The sequence below is a fragment of the Heterodontus francisci genome, chromosome 26, assembly GCF_036365525.1.
Source record: "Heterodontus francisci isolate sHetFra1 chromosome 26, sHetFra1.hap1, whole genome shotgun sequence".
Classification (NCBI taxonomy): domain Eukaryota; kingdom Metazoa; phylum Chordata; class Chondrichthyes; order Heterodontiformes; family Heterodontidae; genus Heterodontus; species Heterodontus francisci.
In genome coordinates this window covers 54688661-54710761 of record NC_090396.1, presented here as the reverse complement: position 1 = coordinate 54710761, position 22101 = coordinate 54688661, and the positions used below count along the sequence as shown (strand labels likewise).

Sequence of the window (22101 nt, the reverse complement as noted above, 5' to 3'; positions counted from 1 at the left end):
TATCCCAACATGTTTATTTTCTATTCTAGACCAGTTTTCAGTCAGGTTTCTATTAATGCTATGAAGTCTAGATAGTCCTATAAAATAATTGCTTCCAGTTTATTTCCCACACTCTGTGCAATGCAATTCATGCATTTGAACCATTGCTTGCTTGTTAAAACTACTCCCTCTAAACTCACAAATCTTCATAGATGACATCCTTTCTTATGTTGCCTATTTTAGATTTAGTTAATTTGTTCTACTTTAAACCTTACATTGCTCCTGCATAATGTCTGCTATTCGACTAAATACATCCTTCCTCCTTTATACCCAATTTCCACTCTCACCAAATTCCCATTTTAGAAATCCTTACATTCACACCATTCCCACCTCACTCTATTGTGTGCTCTGGGTCCAAGCTGGAACTCTCTCAACTACTTCTCTTCATGTACTTTTCAGACACAAATCAGCTTTCACTGTCCAGTCAGCCCCCAACTACACAGTAGCTAATTGACACCAAGACAGCAACCTACTTAGAAGCTGACTGACACTTAACTGCTAAGCAACTGGAAACCAGGCAAATGGGCAATGAAAATGGCCCAGGTTGCTTACCAGTCGTTTCTGATTTTAATGGAGGCTTCTGGACAGGTGGCTAAACTACAGGGTGCAATTTCATATATATTCTAATTAGAGTCCAATGACATCAAGCAGCCCCAACAGTGATTTTAACTCCAACCTGAGCAGAAAGTTACATCAGCTTTTCCAGCATGAAGAGGACTGGCAATTGGATGAGGCCCTCCAGGTAAGTTTGTTTACTTTCCTTTTTGAGGGAAGGAATGCAAATTCTTCCCTTCTTATTGTTCGCGAACTATATGAACCATGTAGCAGCTGATCTATACATATGGTTTATAAAACAGCATTGAAAGCTACCTTGAGGAATAAGCACTAGCACTGTAAATTAGCTGAAATATCTAGTTATATCTGAGATCACATTATACAGGGAAACACTCAGATAATGGAACAGGGTAACTGTGCAATCAGTTAACAATCTCTTGTGTGGGGGCGGGTTTGGTGCAGATGGAGAAATAATCTGCTCAATGGTTTTCTCCCTGGTAACTGGTATGAGTTGAGCAAAGTGAGGCAGAAGATGTTAGTTTATATTTCATTATTTGTTACCACATAATAGACTCAAGCAAAATTAAAGCCCAAGGGACTAAAGGAACAGTGGCAGCTTGGATATGAAGTTGGCTGTGGAACAGAAAGCAGAGAGTTGTGGTGGGTGGCTGATTTTCAGATTGGAGAAAAGTATACAGTGATGTTTCCAAGGGTCTGTTTTAGGTCATTGCTCTTTTTGATATATATTAATGACTTGGGCTTGGGTATACAGAGCATAATTTCAAAGTTTGCAGACGACACAAAACTTGGAAATGTAGTAAACAATCAGGAGGATAGTAACAGACTCCAGAAGGACATGGTGAAATTGGTAGACACATAGCAGATGAAATTTAATGCAGAGAAGTGCAAAGTGATACATTTTGGTAGGAAGAATGAAGAGAGGCTATCTAAACTAAATGGTATAATTTTAAAGGGGCTGAAGGAACGGAGACCTGAGGGCATATGTACATAAATCTTTGAAGGTGGCAGGACAAGTTGAAAAGGCTGTTAAAAAAAAGCTTGTGATCCTTGTCTTTATTCATAGAGGCATAGTGTACAAAAACAAGGAAGTTAGGCTAAACCTTTATAAAACTCAGGTGAGGCCTCAGCTGGAGTACGGTGTTCAGTTCTGGGCACCACACTATAGGAAGGGCGTTAAGGTCTTGGAAAGGATGCAACAGATTTATTAGAATGGTACCAGGTATGAGGGACTTCAGTTATGTGGAGAGACTGGAGATGCTGGGGTTGCTCTCCTTAGAACAGAGAAGATTAAGAGGAGATTTGATAGAAATGTTCAAAACCATGAACCAGTAAATGAGAAGAAATGCTTCCAATGGCAAAAGTTCCAGCAACCCAAGGACACAGATTTAAGGCAATTGGCAAATGAACCAGAGACGACATGAGGAAAACCATTTTTTACGGAGTGAGTTGTTGTGATCTGGAATTATTGGCCTGAAAGGGGGGGTGGAAGCAGATTCAATAACAGCATTCAACAGGGAATACTTGAAGGGAAAAAAGTACTGGGGAATCAATGGGGAAAAAGCATGGAAGTGGGGCTAATTGGATAAGATTTCAAAGAGCCGGCACAAGCACGATGGGCCAAGTGGCCTCCTTCTGTGCTGTATCGTCCTATAATTCTACATGACACTCTGTCAGGGGTCCAGGAATTGGCAAATTTTCTGAAGATGTGTGTTATACAGGAACAGAAAGACTTGAAACTCAAACCTCCTGGTTGGAAATCAAGTCTGGTAAACATTTTCTGAATGTCACAGCAAAGGTCAGCTCACCACATTTGTGATATGCACAGTGAGCAACATTTCCTTTGGTTCTTCCTTCATTAATATTAATATTCTATTTTAATTTGAAGTGGGGGTTTGGTCTCAGTTACTTACTAGTTCTTGGAACAGAGTTTCAAGCACTCAAAATGTTCAATCAGTTCCAAAAATAATGGCAAATATTAGCATCTTATTCAAATATCTAGAGTGCACATTCAACAAAGTACAATGTGCTGAACAATCATTTGATTAACTGTATTGTTACTGATGGTGTATTGAACAAAAAAACCTGGCCAAACGTATATATGGTGATATTTGAAATGTGCTTCTTAGACTGAAGTTATAGTGTAGTTACTTATCATCAAACTAATAACTATCAGTGCCAACTTACAACCAAGACAGAGTTATACTGGGGCCCAAACATTTTATTGCACTAAGACAGTAGGAAGGAGCTGTCTTATAGTCTTTAAATACACTTTTAAGTTTATAAAATCAGCAGGACGTACAATGAATCCTCTGAGAATTCTCAAACTTGGTTTGGCATCACACTGGGCTGAAAGTCCATGCATTGTCAGCACCAGGTGTTGTGAGCCTGCCTGCTCCAGGGAGTGTCACACTGATTCAGGAGTTACAATACAATGAAGTGGAAACTGCTTTCCAGCTATGCAAATGTAGCTGTATAACTACATCCTTAATCTGAAGTTTCTCTCGGTATAAGGTTTGATTAAATCACATTGACAACACACTATTAGTAATATGATGCACAGCGCCACCTGGTGAGTTTAAAAAACTAAATACACTGTTGTTGTTCTAGCCATAGTCCCAAAGTACCATAGGCCCCTCTCTCCATTAGAGAGAGAAGGTTGGTAATGTATAGCTTGAGGGATACCACTTCTCAAGCGTGAGGCAGGATGAGGAGATAGGCCTCCATGCACTACCACAGCCAGTACAGGGATTGAACCCACACTTTTGCCATTTTTCTGCATCACACTGTAGCTTACTAGTCAACAGAGCTAACTAACCCCTGTAAGTACTCTGGTAAACCAGTCAATAACATGTGTACAGGGACAAAGCTGTAATATTGGGCTACTTTTGAACAATGCACTATATTGGGACATTTTTCTTTTGTTGAATATCTGCCCCTCACAAATCCCACTTGGTCAGAAAAGACCCTTTACTAATTTTATTTTCAATATCCTTGCCAACATTTTTGGTTGTCCATTTATCAGTGCAATATAACCATGTTAGTGCAGGGCATGAAATGAAAAACTGAAATGATGGAAAAACTCAACGGGGTAGTTTCCCTTAGTGTGGTCTTTGGGCAGCCTGATGACAGAGTGCTCCGACAGACCTGCAGTGAGAAACAGCCCCTTTTGAGGGCCGAGCCTCTTTGGTGCATAGAAAAACGAGCACTCCAGGCAGCCAAAATTTCCCTTCTGCTGGAAGGACAGCTGGAATTGGGCATTGCATGCACGACACATTCTCCACTTCAATCTGCCCCTTGTTCAATACTTAATTTGTCAAAAGTGGTAACATTGGATCACTCAATTGCTTTGTGAACACATTACATTCATTGTTCTAATGCTGAGAAAGTAACACAAGCAGAGGCCTGAGAGCAACCTATCGATCCATCAGTCATAAGGGAATAGTTCACAGCACAAAGGGAGGAGCCTTTAAAATGAGCTGATAGTGACATTTTACAATCAAATTCATAATGTTTTAACTTACTGTAAATTAAGCCTTAAAATTCTTATAATGAGTTCTTTTTTTATGTTGTCTGATGCAACGTAAATGAGATGTATGGGGTCCAGGTTGCTGAAGATCTCAAACAAGTTTATTAACAGCTAACTATTATATACAGTACAGAGCAAACTATTTACATAACCTGCCTCTAGGTGTTACAGCAGCAGAGTGACTCTGGCCCCAAGTCACATGACTGCATCCTGGCACTTAGCTCATTAGCATACTAAGATCTTAAAGGGACATCACTCTTAATACAATATCCCCCTTCTTTCCAAAGATAAGTCACATATGCTAAAAGTAAAAATACACAAAATTAGATATCAAAATTATTTAAACAGGTATAGAAATTGTGAAATTTACAAATGCAGAGGCTTAAGAGTCCATATATTGTTTCGGTGGTTTGACAACTCTTCCAGATTTGGGTATAGTATAACCTTCTGGGGATGTGGATTTCACCCTTGGCTGCCCTGGGTTTGAAGGCATGTTGTCAACGCGTTGGCTATTGTCCTGTTGATCTGTCATGCTCCCACCATCGGAGTGTGCTCCCTGGAGTCTGCCATGAGCAATTGGAATACTGCACACCTCTCTCGGTTCCTTCTTAACACCGCTCTGCTAGATGTTGTAATCTCATAGGACCTAGGCTCACCGCACACTCAGGACACCTCTGCAGGCAACCATGTTTTTATTCTGGGGTGTATGACCCTGACCTTTTGTCCTACATGTAGCTGAGGTAGTTCCGCCTCTGCGTGTCAGTCATGCACCATCTTCATTCTCTCCTGTTTTTCGAGCAGTGTCTCCTGCAGCTCAGAGAATTTGGACAGATGATGGCATGGCAGAGTCGTCTGCATTTGTCTGCCAAACATGATCTCTGATGGTGATGGTAAGCCCGTATCCATAGGTGTAGCTCTGAGGAGGAGCATGGCAACACGAAAATCTTTTTTCGTTGTCCTACACTTCAGGATAAGTGCTTTGACTGTGTGAACCATTCGCTCGGTGAGACCATTAGATCTATGGTAATGTGGTGAGGACGTCACATGGTTTATGCCCCATTTGGCGCACGTATCCCTGAAGGGTTTGCCCGTATACTGTGGCCCATTGTCAGAAACGATTTCTTCAGGTGCACCGAATAGACTGAATATGGCACTCAATGTGTCTGCAATGACAGCGCTTGAAGTGTCTTTTACCTGTCTGATGATTGGAAATTTGGAAAATAATCAGTGATTAAGATATAAGTCTTCTCCATTAACAGATAATAAATAGGTCAGTGGTGATTTTGGACCAAGGGACTGACAGAATCTCTTGAGGGTGTAGAGGTTCTTTGCGTTGTCGTGGCTGGTGGCTCTGGCATGCCACACACATCCTCAATAACATTTCGATGTCATTATTGATTCCTGGCCAATAAACAGTGTCTCATGCCAGTCGTCTTGTTCGCTCTATGCCGATATGGCCTTGGTGAAGTTGTGATAAGGTGTCCTGTCGGAGAGCTTTGTGCACAATCACTTCTTTTCCCTTGAAGGTGACGCCTCTTGAGATACCGAGTTCATCTCTGTAAAGGCAGAAGCATCTGAGGGTTTCTGGCACCTCTTCTTCGTGTCAGGCCAAGCTTCTATGATGACTCTCCACAGTGCCTTCAGTTGTGGGTCATTAGCTGTTTCTGATTGTAGTTGGTCACATTTGTGCTGACCAAAGTGCAATAAATCGATTTTGAGCATATCTTCCACCTCGATGTCTATGCTGTCCACTTGTGGATCCAGTGGAACTTCTTCATTCTTGTTTGGGTTTGGCAATCTGCTCAACACATCTAAGGGTGACCACTTTGGAACATGGTTTGTAGCAGATGTCGAAGCTGTACCCCTGTACTTTCACTAAGAGCCGCTGTAGTCAAGGTGGTGTGCTTGTCAATGGTTTGCGCCAGATCGTCTCTAGTGGTTTGTGGTTGGTTTCCATCATGAACTGCTTACCGAGCAGGTAGCTGTGGAACCTTGTAATCCCAAACACCAGAGCGAGAGTTTCATACTCTATGTCTGAGTAATTGGACTGTGCTGAGGATAAACATTTGGACACGAATGCAATTGGTTTACCATCCTGTAGGATGCACACTCCGAGCCCTTTCTGTGAGGCGTTGACTTCCAGGATTGTCTTCTTCCTCAGATCGTAGTACTGCAGGGTACAGGTTTTTGCTGACCATGCTTGTTTGAAAGACTCAAACATATGCTGATTGTCCTCCTGCCGTACATATGGTACGTCTTTCTTTAAGAGCTCTCTCAGCAATGATGATTTGTCTGAAAAATTTGGAATGTATGCTGCCAAGTTGTTGAAAAATCCAAGACATCTCTGGGAGTTCTCCTTGTCTTGAGGGGTAGGCATATATCTTACATCTACGATTTTGCTGGATCAGGACGGATTCCGCAACTGGAATAGATGGAGCCAAAGAAATTGATCTGACTTACATTCACCAGACACTTCTTGCTGTTAAAAACGAGCCCTTTGTGATGAGCTACTGCCATCAGTGAATGAAGATTTTGATCATGTTCTTCTTTGGTTTTGCCCATTACCGCAATGTCATCAGCAATGCATATGCAGCCAGGCACGTTTTCAATAATTCTGTCTATTTGCTGCTGAAACAGATCTTGACTGACAAATAAGCTGAAGGGTAGTCTCTGGAAGCAATATCTTCCAAATGGTGTTCTGAACGTGGTGACTTCCTGAGATTCCTTAGCCAGGTGTACCGACCAATATCCATGTTTAGCATCCAACTTGGAGAAGAATTTGGCTCCTGTGAACTTGGGATTCAATTCCTCTAGTGTTGGAACCTTGTGGGAGCATCTCTTTAGGGAGAGGTTTAGATGCCTTGGATCTAGACATACCCTGATTGCTCTATCCTTCTTCAGTATGTATGTAATTGAGCTGCACCGGTCTGTGAGATGCTGCACACGATGAATGATGTCATTGCATTCCATGCCATCTAACTCGTGCTTAAGTTTTTCTTGTATGTGCATGCTGCACTTTCTGGGAGGGTCGATTGACGAATTGCATCCTCTCTAAGGTGTAGTACGGCATCGCCTTTGAAATCTCCTATGGCATTGAACCTGTCTAAGTACATTTGTTGTAGGTCATGGACTGACTCAATGCGGGCACCCTTGGTCTCTTCTGCTGTAATGGGTACCTTGGTGACCTCGTGGATGGTCATGATGTTGAGGTCCTTATACACTGGTAGCTCAGCCACTGCTGGTCTGCTTGTGTCTACAAGGTAGAATATTTGCGATTTCCATGCTGTCTTGCCATAGCTACATTGCATTGTTAGTGTGCCACTGCAAGAGATGGGTAACCCATTGTATGCAGGTAACTTGGCAGTTGTCAGTTGTATCACTGATTTCCAATGCCTACGATACATATCCTTCAGGATTCGGACTGGTAGGATATTTGCACTAGCGCAGCTGTCAATCTTAACCCTGAGTATGTGTTTGCCAGATTTCTTTGGGCACATGATGTTAATAGTGGCGAAAGCTTCCAGTTGTTTGACTTCATGGTGTGTCAGGTTCACAATGTGGAACGCTTGCTCGTCTTCTGACTGAGAATTGCTTCTCTCTGAGTTTTGTCTCAGGTCTGTTTCACTTTGGACTTTGTGTATTGGCTTGTGTTTATAAAGGTTTCTGGAGCTTTCCTTGCTGTTGTTGCTCTGTTTTCTGTTTGTTTGTGACCTACCATGACTTCTGGCTGTGTCTTTGGAGCCAGAAAATACAGCATAGGTAGGCCCAGTGTCCTTTAGTACTGCACGCCTTGCACAGGTCTTGAAATGAAGGACAACTTCGCCGTGAGTTACCACACCGCTTGCTTGCTCTTTTTGACCTCGATTTGGTGCCAATACTGTTGGCTGCACCTAGTGCTTGCAGATGCTGCTGTCCAGCTACAATGGCTTCGTATTTCTTGCCATCTTCCAGCAGTGCATCAATGTAATGATTTTTTCCCAAGAGATCCTTCTGAAACACTTCAATGCGTGTTGATACAATCACCAGCTCCATTATTCGGTCTGACAGCTCAGCTTCTGAAAAATAGCATTTGTTGCCCTTACTTCGGCATCTGCTGATGAACTGGTCTATTGACTGTGGCTATTGCCTGTAGGACATCAATTCCAGGTGGTGAATTCTAAAATTTATTCTTAATCAGAGCTGATCTTCTAGCACTTTCCATATCTTTGCGGGATCTTTCTGGTCCTCTTCAGATAGGCCTGAGGTATCGATTCTGTGCAACCCCTCATTTCCAAATGGTACCATTACTTTAGAGTCATTGAGTCATAGAGAGATACAGCACTGTTTACAGGCTGTTTTTCTGGTTCTTTTGGAAATTGGTCTGAGAAGCATAGCTGCATCCTTTGCTTGAAAAGTTGGAACTCAGACATGATATCAATGGCCTTCCAGTTCATACTGGGAAATTTGGTATCCATCTTCTGCTATTCTTTGCTTAACACTTGCTTTAAGACTTATTCTCTGAAACTACTGTTTCCCCTTTAGGAAAACTCTCTTGGCTGCTTTTATTGACAGGAGCATGTGTTTAGCAGTGCTTGTCTGTTTATCTTGCTTCCAGCACTCTAGTCTGTCTGTTTATACAGCCGTTCGATAGGCTATTCCTCACACTTGAGTGGTTTTATGGTTTTTTAACCTTTGGCTGAGTGAATAAAGGCTCTGCAGTGGTTAAGTGGTTTAATGGTTTCTTTTTATAGCTTTAGCTATGAGTGCGTTAAGTGAGAATTCCCGCGCTTTTTCTAACGGATGCCTCCTGTAATGGCGCCAACTTCGATCAGCCTGGGAGAGGAGTCTGGTCTTACGCATTTTTTTTAAACAGAGTTTTTGGAAAAAAAAACAATTTTTTAAGCACTTTAAGGCTTTTTTTTCAAAAGAGTATCCCTTGACCGTCAGCACAATGACTCACCTGATTAATATGCAGCCTGTTGTTCTGAGCTCTGTCTGTTACAGCTTGAGGTAAATTTTTTCTTCTTCACTGTTTGAGCCAGTATTTTATTTTGAACTTTCTAACTTCTGGCTGTTGGAAGTCATTTTCAGAGCTGTTTGACCTATGGTCTTTAATCTTAGACTTTGTCTTCTCACTGCTGCTGCCACCATATAATGAGTTCTTTTTTTTTGTTGTCTGATGCAACATAAATGTGATACATGGGGTCCAGGTTGCTGAAGATTTCAAACAGGTTTATTAACAGCTAATATATACAGTACAGAGCTAACTCTGCATAACCTACCTCTAGGTATTACAGCAGCAGAGTGACTCTGGCCCTGAGTTACATGACTGCATCCTGGCACTTAGCTCATTAGCATACTAAGATTTTAAAGAGACCTCACTCTTAAAGGCAATTACACAATTCTGAAAATCCAAAAGTAATTGAAAAAACACTTCAAGCACAGTAGGTCCTGCAAATGGAATATAGTTCATGTTTAAAAACTTGAGCTCAGACTTTGAATCTCAATAAAGCACCTCTGAGATTCTCTTGTTTTGAGTGGCTCACTGTTATACCAGTTGGGAAACCTAATATTTTCTACCAATATAGCAAATGTTTTCTCTTAATTAATGAATATATTAAACATATTTCCACAAAATGGAGGAGAAATGAGCTGAACTAATCCTTTTACATATCTAAAGACTAAGAACCACCTCTGAATTGGTTCTATACTCTGAGACCATCATGCCCCTGGCCCTGCCCCAACCTGCTTTTAATTGGCTAAAACAGGCCATATGACTCTTAAAGTTTAATTTATGTTCTGAATAATTTTTATTTGGGATTTACAGGATTATGCTTTTTCTGAACCTCCACCAGTTTATACTTAAAATTTCAGGCACTACTATTCTACCATATATTAAATTAATAAACAGCATCTACCATATCTAAGACATTTAATAATTCATCTATAATTATAGCCAGTTTTTGTCTGTCCAGACTGTTTTGATTGGCCAGTTTAAAGGGAGTGTTTATTGGTGGGCAGTGCCTGGCACATGGGCAGGCACGTGGGTGTGCAGAGGACTGGAGCACATGACACGCATGTGGCTGCCAATCGTTGGTGGTGGAGGCAGCAGGGTGGGCGGGCGGGCGGGGTGGGGGCGGTGTGGAGTTGTTGGAGAACAAGTGGCACAGTGGTTAGCACCGCAGCCTCACAGCTCGAGGGACCCGGGTTCGATTCTGGGTACTGCCTGTGAGGAGTTTGCAAGTTCTCCCTGTGACCGCGTGGGTTTTCGCCGGGTGCTCTGGTTTCCTCCCACTGCCAAAGATTTGCAGGTTGATAGGTAAATTGGCCATTGTAAATTGCCCCTAGTGTAGGTAGGTGGTAGGGAATATGGGATTACTGTAGGGCTAGTATAAATGGGTGGTTGTTGGTCGGCACAGACTCGGTGGGCCGAAGGGCCTGTTTCAGTGCTGTATCTCTAAATAAAATAAAAAAATAAAATAAAAAGTAGTGGAAGTTAAGGGAAGCCCAACAACAAAGTTACCTTGGCTTGATTGTTTCTGTCAGAGATGGGATGTGGATAGCATGGGAGGGAGGGAGGGGATAAGATGATGAAATTAGTTGAGTCTGGCAAAATGGCAGGGACAGTTCCTTGATACAACGTATTCAAAAGCTGTTCTTTGTGCTAAAAATGAAGATTCACTAGATTTGAATGCAAAAGCTTTAGAAAAGCCGTCAGGTGAATTAAGAGAGTACATCAGCGTTGATTGTATAGACAAAGATGATGATAACAGTCTATACCGTCCAGAGTTTCTACACAGTCTAGCTCCAATGGGCATGCCACCACACAAACTAAGATTCAAGGAAGGAACAGTTATAATGTTGTGACGAAACTTGAATCCTAAACAAGGACTTTGTGATGGAACAAAATTGGCAGTAAGAAAGCCATTTTCTTCAATGATAGATGCTGAAATTAGAACAGGCAGATTTCAAGGAAATAAGTGTTTATTCCTTGAATAATATTGAGCCCATCAGATATAAACCTGCTTTTTCAACTCAGGAGGCAACAGTTCTCAATTAGATATTTATATTCTATGACTATAAACAAGGCACAAGGCCCGAGTCTCAACAAAATTTGTATTTATATTCCTAGGCCTGTTTTTACACATGGACAGTTTTGGTAGCTTTTTCCTGAGTGAGAAGTTTTGATTTTGTTAAAGTCTTTGGTGAAAGAATAACTAGAAATCCAGTATTTAAAGAAGCACTGTTGCAAGGACAATTCTAATTTAACTGCAAATATTTTGTGGGTGTCTGTTAGTATATATTTATAGGTTTACTCAGAGCGATGAGATGGTTTAAAACAAGTGGAAATTTCGCCCTACCCCACCTGAAAAGAGTGGTGTTCACTGAAAGAAAACTTGCATTTACATAGCACTTTTCACAACCTCAGGGCACCCCAATGTGTTTTCCAGCCAATGAATTTTCTTTTAAAGTGTAGTCACTGTTGTAATGCAGTAAGTGCAGCAGACAATTTGCACAAACAAAGTTCCCACATACAGCAATGAGATAATGACCAGATAATCTGTTTAGTGATGTTTTGGGGATAAATACAGATCAGGACACCAGGAATAACTCCTCTGCTCTTCTTCAAAGTAGTGCCATGGGATCCTTTACATCCACCTGAAAGGGCCAAAGGGGCCTTGGCTGAATATCTCATCCAAAAGACACCAACTCCTATGTGTAGCATGCCCTCATAACTGCATTGAGTGTCAGCCTAGATTTTGTGCTCTATATTAATTAAGGGATAGTTAGGTCACAGTGACTCCCTGAGGCCTAAAACCAAAAATTGGCAGGTTTCCAGAATCCAACATGTGGAAATTAGCACAACAGCTTGAAGTTTCTTCTTTATTTAGATTCACTAAATGGTATTTTGCAAAAGCTATTTGTAACACAATATCAATAAACTCTTTGAGAGCGTGTACTTAGCCTCTATATTTATTCAGTAGATTACCATTCATTGCCTCATATCCTATTAATAATGGAATCAATTACTCAATTCTAATTAACCATATATTCTTAACAGTTAAAATTATCCTTTGTACATTAACAAAAAATGGACTGCCAATTTATAGAATTTCAAATCAATATTACTAAAAAGGCAAATAACAATTTTTAAAACAGCTGTAAAAATAAAGGAAACAAATTATGAAATTATTTTCAATTTCAAGTGGAATTTTCAAAGCAAAGATATGCAGAACCAGCAGAAACCAGGGATGCCACACAACCCTTTTTTGGCTAAGTTATGTATTAATTATTTACATTGAAAAACAGTCAAGCAGATTCACAATGATACCTGGACTAAAGCGGTTAAATTATGAGGAAAGGTTGCATGGATATGGCTGATATTCCCTTGTGTATAGAAGATTAAGGGATAATCTAATGGAGGAGTTGAAGATAATTAAAGGAGTTGATAGGGTAGAAAAGTGGAGGAGTACAGAACAAGGGGGCACAACCTTAGAATTAGAACTAGACCATTCTGTGGGGGATGTTAGAAAGCATTTATTCACACAAATGGTAGTGGAAATCAGGAACACTGTTCCCCCAAAAAGCTTTTGAGATTAGGTCACTTAAAACTGATTTTTGTTAGGGAAGGATATTAAGTGTTATGGGGCAAAGACAGATGGAGTTAAGATACAGATCAGCTATGAGCTAATTGAATGGCAGTACAGGCACGAGGGGCTGAATGACCTCCTCCCATTCCTATACACTACACATTGTGCTTTTAAGATAAAACTATAGAGGGAGAGTGCTTTATAATGAAGGCTAGTAATTTATTATCAGATCCACTCAGAAACCATTATTGTCACTGCCTCTGGGACTTCAATGCAAAATTGTGGTACTTGAGCAGCAAATAGTGCCACACATCAACGTCAATAATCCATGGAATTTGTCGTGGGATGTTATATTGTTTCAAACAGCTTGTCCCTTTTTTAATTACAAACTGGTACATTTTAAATTGTGCAGGATTTTACATTCTTCACAGGGAACAGTATTTGACTTTAATTATCTTTTCCAGTATATAACATATTCAAGTGACTGTACAGCATGTTGTACAATGCTGATTTTTTTTGTGCAAGTTTCGAACAGTTCTGTGTTATTACAAAAAAATACCAGAAAATCTTTTATAGCTACATAATAATTCGCTTAAAGGACATTCTGTGCAAAATCTTATAAAACTGAATTAGGACACCATTAAAACAGGGTCAGCCTTTACTAATACAAAAGCAAAATATTGCATATGCTGGAAATCTGAAATAGAAACAGAAAATTCTGGAAATACTCAGCAGGTCTGGCAGTTTCAGTGGAGAACGAAACAGAAATAACATTTCTGATGACCTTTCATCAGAATTTCATCTGCCTTTACTACTGACTCAGTTTTGTCATCACTTATACTTCAGTCCAGAAAAGGTCCTGCAGCCCATAGAAGATGACACTATCGAATTCCTTTCTTAAACTTCACTGCAAGTTTCCAGGTCTGGATGCTTTTAGCAAGGGTGATTTCATCAGAAAGACCGTCTTCCAGTCCTGGGAGAATGCTGGAACCCTTGGATTCCAGGTAAGTTGAAAGAGTATCATTAAGGCTGAAATAAAACAAGATCAATGCTGAAAACTCAAAAAATAGTACAGTACACCATTAAAATAACACTTGTCAGTATTTGTAAGCCCCAATATACAGACCTATGATTTTGCTGTTTTTTTTAAACATATCTAATTGGCCTTTTACTTTGATAGAATGCTTGGCGTCATTTCAGTTTGCTGCAACAATGGCAGATTTTTTGGCAGGCGAGAGACCTCTGCCAACTATTGCCTGCACCCCTAACACTGGCACATTTCCCAGGAACAGAGTCATTTATATAATGAGGATGCTGCCAGAGATCATTATATAATTGCTGGATAGCAGCCACTGGGGCTTTCAGGGGCGGGGAATTGCTGCTGCATTTTATCACAGCTCCGTATGATCAAAGGAAGAGCAAAGAAAGGCAAGAGCAAAGAATGACAAGAAACACGTAAATAGTTTCCAGAATTTCTGCTTTCATTAAGGCAAACCTTGCCCACGTCAAAGACAGAATTTAAATATTAAGCACCAGCCTCACAGCCCGTAGCAATGTTAGATGTCAGGAACATACCAGCATTGTAGGTACCCAATGTTGCTAATGCGTAAATGATGGGAAATAGTTGCAAGATGCGCTGTTTAGTCCTGATATAATGTGTCTGCCTATGTTTCAGTGGATATATTGAATCACTGTTTAACTTCCAGAATGAAATTCTGGACTGGCTTCAAGTGTCAGGGAGCAGTGGAACGGCTCCCCATTTGACTTTCCTTCTCCCACAAACTCCCCCAACACCCTCAGGAAAATGCCACTCGTTTACTGGCATAACCTACCAGGAAAATCAGCTTCTATATTTTGAAGCTTTCAAATGTGGTATTCAATTTTGGGTACTGTGATACACACATAAAAAAAGAGAGATACTTTCTTTAGAAAGATATAAAACAAGTCTAGTCCCAAATACAAAGAGGATGAGCTTTGAAGGAAGACCAGAACAGCAAAAGTCTATTAGAAAGCAGACAGCTAATGGCACAGCCTTGCTGAAATCTCTACAAAATATTAAATACTAAAGATACGGTAAACCCAGAATATTACTTTAAAATAACCAAGGAAAGTAGGATTGAGGACATGGATGGAGTCCAGTGAAAAGTAAGTTTGCATTTTTTTCAGGATAAACATCTTAGCTCAAAGGTTGATGAACATTTAGAATAATCTACCAAGCAAGATAACAAAGACAAACACATTGGCATTATTCAAAATTTAACTGGAAGCCATGATGGGGAGAGTTAATGTACTGGAGGAATGGGCTTTGATGGGCTGACCTACAGTGTCACGTTCTTGATTTATCTATGATCTTATTCTGTAAAATAGCACCTGAACTTCAGTCTTGGAAAACCACTCAGGCACTACACACATAAGAAGTCATTTTAACCCAAACCACCCAGCAGGAAATGGATGGGATTGAATGGGACACCCGACACAATTTTACATTTCGTCAAAGTCACTGCAAAGCAAAATTAGGCAGCTCATGAAAAGGATTCCTGATCCGATCCCATCAGTTTCTTGGGTTGAAATTATCTCAAATAGTTTAATGCCCTCTTTACCAAAGTGCCCAACCTGCTGGAAATCCTGAGTGAGACTATCAAAATTAGTGTCAATTGTACAAACTTTGCAAAAGCTCAGTGCTGTTCCCATCAGTCAAGATTGCTCAAGCTTGCTCTAAATGGGATCCTTAATCAAGGAGTGGAAACCTTCCTACCATCTATCCAGGAGGAACTTGATGCCAGTTCCAGATTGAAAGGGCAGTAGTCTAAAAAGCTGCATCCACAGTCCCTTTAGTACTAATGTAACTACTGGTGTAGTTACCTCCAAGCGGATGAGAAGTTGTTATCTACATTGCTTTGAGCAGTCTTTAGGACCAGGATCTCATGCAGCTCCCAAAGAAATGTGTTGATGTCAGTGGATGCAAAAAATGTCTTCAGCTCTTTTTCTTCGTTGGGAAGTAAGTGTTTCTTGTATGCCTCAGGGATCCTCTCAAATGGGTCCTAGTAAATGTAAAGGAGAAATTAGAATTATTGCTCACCCTGTGTCTCTGTATTTACTGAAAGTCTGCTATGAAAACATTGAGTACTGGATGCACAAAATTATGCTTTTAGTTCACGAAACTGGATGCCATTAAGGGTAGACCAGAATTAGGAGCCATAAATATAAGACAGTCACTACCAACTCCAAAAGTGAATTTGGAGAAACATCTTTACCCAGAGAGTGGTTAGAATGTGGAACTTGCTATCACCTGGAATAGCTGAGGCAAATAGCGGAGATGCATACAAGGAGAATCCAGTAAGCACATGAGGGAGAAAGGAATAGAAGGATTTTTTATTTTATTTAGAGATACAGCACTGAAACAGGCCCTTCGGCCCACCGAGTCTGTGCCAACCAACAACCACCCAGTTATACTAATCCTACATAAACCCCATATTCTCTACCACAACCCCATCATTCTCCTATCACCTACCTACACTAGGGGCAATTTACAATGGCCAATTTATCTATCAACCTGCAAGTCCTTGGCTGTGGGAGGAAACCAGAGCACCCGGCGGAAATCCACGCAGACACAGGGAGAACTTGCAAACTCCACACAGGCAGTACCCAGAACTGAACCCGGGTCGCTGGAGCTGTGAGGCTGCAGTGCTAACCACTGCGCCGATATGTTGATAGAGTTGGATCAAAAGGGGTAGGGGGAGGCTAGTGTGGAGCATAAATGCTGACATGGGCTTGTTGGGCTGGATGGCCTGTTTCTGTGCTGCAAATTCCTTTTAGTACATTAGTGTTTGAAAACTATCCATGGCACAGTCTAGCTTCCATCCTTAGGGTAATACTTCACACAAATATACGATACCATGAAACATCCCTTAAGTATTACCAGAATTAATTAAACTGCAAGGCCCTTGATCCCTCCTGATAATCAGAATCTGCTGGTATTAATTTAGATCCCACATGCTGTTGTGCACAGCAGTTTCTCCAATCCAACTGTCCCATTTCTCCAATGTTCCTTTGAATATCGTCAGCACTCAACTCAAAAAAATCAGTGATGTCACTAAGGGGAGGTGCAACAGTACACTAGCATTCTGTCCTAGATTGGATGCAATACCCAAGAGTCAAAGTTGTCAGTTTCAATTATATTACTGTGACAAAGTATCAAATGAGGCAAGGACCATCTCCATGGAGAGTGAATAAGAAGAGAAAGGTGAAGAGAGAAGGGAAGGGGAGAGAGAGAGAGAGAGAGAGAGATGGTAGGAAGTGAGAGAGATTAATTCCGGTGGTACTCTTGAGCACACCTTAGTGGCTGGTTTCAGGGGCAATGTCGGAGACCTAAGAATACGTCATCCATCTGGCCTCCTGGGGACAGTGGATGAAAACCAAAGGACAGAGAAGAAAAACAAATTCTTCAAAAATGGGGAATGCCACTCTCAAAAGAATGTTAGAGTTAATCATAATGTTCAGTGATTACATCTGGTAAAGAGTACTGATAGTGAAACACAATTGAAGTTTAAAACAGCATTGAAGTAACTCGTGACTTTTCATCCTGTAGAGGTCATTTTCTAATGTCATTTCCCTTTTATAATTCATGTCACTTATTTTGTTTCGGTTTAATAAGTATGTTGCTAATCATGAATACAAATATTAACATTCTCACCTTTTCTGTGCCCAGCAGGACCTCTGATTTCCAAGATGACAGCAGTTGCCAAAGGGACAGAGTGTGCTTCAGTTTGCAGCCTTCAAACGCCTAGTGGAAAAAGTACAAAAATATTTCAGTTGATACAGTCTTATAAATATAATGTAGTTGGAAAATTAAGTCACCGTTCAGTCAGGAACCATGTTATTGCGCCTAGGTCAGGTGTCATTGACAAATAACTGCAGATCTTACGCTGCAAAATCATGTGATCTCAGTACTCATATTTGCACGGAGTGCACATGAATACTTTGACCTTTCTGTCCGGTTGTTGATAAAATGATAAGATGAAAAGCAGAGCATGCGAGTTTATTTTGATCTTTATGAGTGCTTTACCTCCTTGGTTACTGAATAGTGTAGATGTTTGTTATGCAAATATACACATATGAAGTGCATTTACCTGTATTGTGTTCAAGGCAATATCCTCTCAAATTAGTGTATGTGGTTAAATAGTGTCGCCATAGCCACACTTGTGGCTAGTCAGTCATTGCAAAGGTGACTAAGTGGGGAAATGGGAAGAGAAAGCATCTGAATAAATGAGGTGGGTGCACACTGCAACCATACTCTCAAACTAATTCAAACACTTTGCAGTTACAGCCAATAGCTACTTAGGAAATTCACTGAATAAAATAGCATGGAAAGGTTATAAAGGAAGACGCTGATAAGTAATTCAAAGGTGAAAAGACAAATATGGTTACTATGCTGGAGAGTAAGTGTTTACCTCATGCAAGCACTAGCAACGTTTTCCAGATAGTGACTGAGTTAATAGCCAGAAATACAGACCTTGCTAACACAGGCTAACACTCGCCGATCCATCCGTAAAGTATCTCTGAGATAGCAGAGAAGCTGGTTGTCCGGGTCTCCTCCTGCAGTAGCGAGGAATCCAACAACAATTTCAATTTTATCCAGAGCATCACAAATGTCACTGTAGGATTTCAACATATTTGTGACTGCAGTGCAGACAGAATGCGGCAATATTTCCTAAACAGGAAGAAAAGAATAAATATCGATTTCTTTTCATACAAATTGGTAGAATTACAAGTGTCCAGTGAGAAATGATGCTCTATCGGTACTGGTGTTAGTATTGGGTGAGGTTTGGTAGATTTGTACTGTACCCTTCTCCATGACTATTCCCCAAACCGCAGTCAGACTATTTAGAATGTGGCAGCCAGAACTGCCGAAATTTCAACACCCAACCACAAGGAGATAACCACAAGAAAGTAAGAAGAGATGGTTAGACAAGCAGTTAGACAAAACTTGGTTGCAGGCAGAGGTAGAGGATAATGGCAGAGATGTACAGCTGCAACAAGTGTGGAACGTCTAGGGTCCTAAACCTGCTCTTTTGGGGTCAAATCTATTCAGACCTCACAGTTCTGCGAGACAAGACAGTTCATTCTACTTGTCCAAGAGATCCAGGCCCCATTACTTATAAGCCTGTAATCAACACCTTAAAGTATCCCTTAAAGACTAGCAGACCAATGGACAGCACTGTATTGCTGTTCTCCAGTTTTGCCAGCAAATGGTAAGTGGGTCAGTCTAGGTTAGTTACATTCAGTGGAAGTAACTCAGTATTGTAATAACACAACAGGAAGTGCAGCAAATGTTCACACATTAGATTCCTGGGCTGATGTATTATTAAATAAAAATGTTAATTCATCTCATAAAACATATAAAACAGGGACTGTGAATATGAAATGTCAGCACAAAAATGTGCCAATGATGCTTCAACATGGTAATCAGCAATTGTCCTTCTTGGACCAGGGCAAGCAATAAACAGTCTCAGGTCTAAGCAAATCAAAAATACAAACATGAAGTCATTTGTTTGCCTTTTAATCTACTGCAGCCATCAATCCTTTCTACTAAAACGTAATGGCTCTGATTTTGAACTTTGTATCGTTCTGATTTTCAGTGGGGCAGCAGAGACCAAAATGAAACTCCCACCAACTTCCTGCAGGCCTCGATTTAGGTGACATCATTCCTCATTATTCGTTAGCCATTTTGGTACATATAGTGTACACCTGCCGAGTGTTGGAATTAGACAGTGGGAAATGGTCAGAACCAGTGTCCCTTAGAGGGATGACTGGAAGCAGCTCTGGGAACAATAAATAAAGAAAAAATTGGCACATTCCGGGCATCAAGATGTGCATAATTTCCCTCACTATGCCTTGCTGCTAATCCTCCTCCTTCAATAATGACTCCCTAACTGCCCCCGATTGTCCTAGCCCTCCCCTTTAATTTTTCTGCTGCAAGCCCGTGAATGTGGATAGCTGCCGATTTCTTGCCCTCTCTGCCTCCGCCACTCCCCAGAAGTACTGGCGAGCTACCTGTCAGCACTCAGAATGTACTGGCAGCTTACCAGTTGAATATCATTGAGGCCCAACTATCAATATGTTTCAGGCCTCTCGCTGGGATCTCTGGTGACCATTGTGATTGCTCCATCCACCAGATGTACACTGAAGATGCAAATCAACCCTAACCTTATTGCCACCCCACAAAAAATGGTACACATGAATATACTACAGTAAACACCTCCCAGCAGAGTCATTTATGTTCATCAGTAATCTCTTGGCTTTTTGTTTGTAATTTTCTCACCAAAAATTATCATCTACTTGTTCAAGAACGTGCTAAAATGCTGCATTTTTGCCTGTCATCACCAAGACTTTTCTCAGTCTGATTGAGGCATTAAATGGGACACTATAGTAAAGCAGATGGCTCCACTTTCAACAGAACCTACTTGTCTTGATCTACAATAAAACTATTTGAAAACACAAATGTTGACTAGAATGTATTTGGCTGTAAACTGTGTCCTGCAATTTTACTGACTTCTGTCTGGACTGTAGAATTTGTCCTGCCTGAGAAAAATAACTTACTTGAGATATCTTTGCTTTCAGCTCTGTAAAGATGCTTGAGTAATCCCTTTCATGCCTCCCTACAAACTTGGGAACTTCCTGTTTAAAAAAAAAGTAAATTTTAATTGGTCCTGTTCACTGTAAAGTTAAAAGAATCTTCAAAAAAAAAGATACTTACAGAATCAACAATGGATGGTTTCCCTTTCAGGAACAGTCGTATCAGCTGCCGCTCAATGTTTTTAATGTCATACTCGGGTAATGTCTCCTGTCCTTTTTCCAGGGAGTACTGGCAGTTTGACAGAGCGAGTGGAATGAAATCTTTATCGGGGTCACAGAGAATTAAATGTGCATCTGATACCTCTTCTGGGCTGATGGAAGATCTACCAGAAAAAAATGGATAATTCTATAAATTATACGTAAATATACCAAGTAATCTCACTCCAAAATGCTAAATGAGGAAAGAGGAAATGATCATACTAACAGAAACACATTAATAACAGAACTTCATTGGTTGAGGCACATTATTTGGGAAATGTTAGATGAGCATTGCATCTGATCTGTGTTACACAGATTAATGGACAGGGTGCCAAACAGGAAGGGTTTCATTTTCTTAGCACCACAGTGCTTCACCTTCTTGCAATTACTTAAAAAAAAAAGCAGGAAATTGCTTACTTTTTGCGATCACTAATGGCCCCAATGAGATCATTTTGAATCTCAATGAGAAACTTGCTGAGTGTAGTGGCACAAAGACCTGGACCCTGTTGTTGAGGCAACAAAATTTCAATGGAACTTTCAAAAGTTAAGTCCTTCTGACACAGCTCTTTTGGAATTCTCAGATCTGGAAAACAAGAAATTGAAAATATAACTGAAACAGCTCTGTATGGCTAAGCTTACTAAAACCTCTTAGGTCTGAGGGGGAAAGTGATAGTCTAGATCTTACTACAATAATTGTATGGAAGCAGGAGAGAACGAGCAGGCATCGTTTTCAACTGAGCTAAATGCAACTGTGATGAACAATCTTAAATAGGTTTTTTAACCCATGAGATAAATTATTATTTTGTACAATGAATGTGAACTAGATTGAAGTAATTTAAAAAAAGGAATGGCTGATTCCGAACTCAGGAAGAAGGCGATATGAGCATGGCAGCAAGTCAGGAAGGAGCTGGTTTAATGCATAGAAGTCAACACAGACATAAATGGCAGAGTTATTTGGATATACTAAACAGCTTTTCTCATATTCAAATATGTGGCACATTTTCATGTCTAAATATTCTAACTTTTAAGTGACCATCACTTTCTCTGAATCAAAAAGATTACTATAGATCTGATAAGCAAAATGGTTAAGCAAAAGGATTTAATTTTAATAAGTATTTATTTATTTATATCAATTAACTAATTAGTGATAGAAATGTCAGTTAGAGGGGTGAAGTGCTTCACCTGTGAGATGTGGGAAGTCCGTGACGCTTCCAGCGTTCCGGGCGACTACATCTGCAGGAAGTGTACCCAGCTGCAGCTCCTCACAGACCGCATGGATCGGTTGGAGCGACCACTGGATGCATTTCGGAGCATGCAGGTGGCGGAAAGCGTCACAGACAGGAGTTTTAGAGAAGTGGTTACACCCAAGGTGCAGGCAGATAGATGGGTGACCGCTAGAAGGGGCAGGCAGTCAGTGCAGGAATCCCCTGTGGCTATCCCCTTCTCTAACAAGTATACCGTTTTTGATACTGTTGGGGGGGATGGCCTATCAGGGGAAAACAACAGCAGCCAGAGCAGTGGCACCACGGCTGGCACTGTTGTTCAGCAGGGAGGGAC

The 22101-nt window shown here is 40.7% G+C and overlaps 2 protein-coding genes across 6 annotated transcripts in view; one reads left to right on the top strand and one right to left on the bottom strand.

Annotated features, from left to right (window-relative positions):
• The window catches only part of LOC137384370 (somatostatin receptor type 2-like), a 38304-nt gene extending 18140 nt beyond the window's left edge, over positions 1 to 20164 (top strand). The window contains exon 3 of the mRNA XM_068058313.1: positions 17420 to 20164. The gene's annotated coding sequence lies outside the window, so the exon portion shown is untranslated. The remainder of the gene's footprint in view (positions 1 to 17419) is intronic.
• Positions 11970 to 22101, bottom strand: part of LOC137384369 (E3 ubiquitin-protein ligase rnf213-alpha-like) — a 164380-nt gene continuing 154248 nt past the window's right edge. For all 5 annotated transcript variants that reach the window (XM_068058308.1, XM_068058310.1, XM_068058311.1 and 2 more), the window contains 7 exons: positions 20962 to 21127; positions 20468 to 20669; positions 20311 to 20388; positions 18224 to 18421; positions 17405 to 17494; positions 15574 to 15752; positions 11970 to 13740 (listed from right to left, as the gene is read on the bottom strand). In XM_068058308.1, coding sequence (XP_067914409.1) covers positions 13593 to 13740; positions 15574 to 15752; positions 17405 to 17494; positions 18224 to 18421; positions 20311 to 20388; positions 20468 to 20669; positions 20962 to 21127 — 1061 coding nt within the window. In that variant the 3' untranslated portion in view covers positions 11970 to 13592. The remainder of the gene's footprint in view (positions 13741 to 15573; positions 15753 to 17404; positions 17495 to 18223; positions 18422 to 20310; positions 20389 to 20467; positions 20670 to 20961; positions 21128 to 22101) is intronic.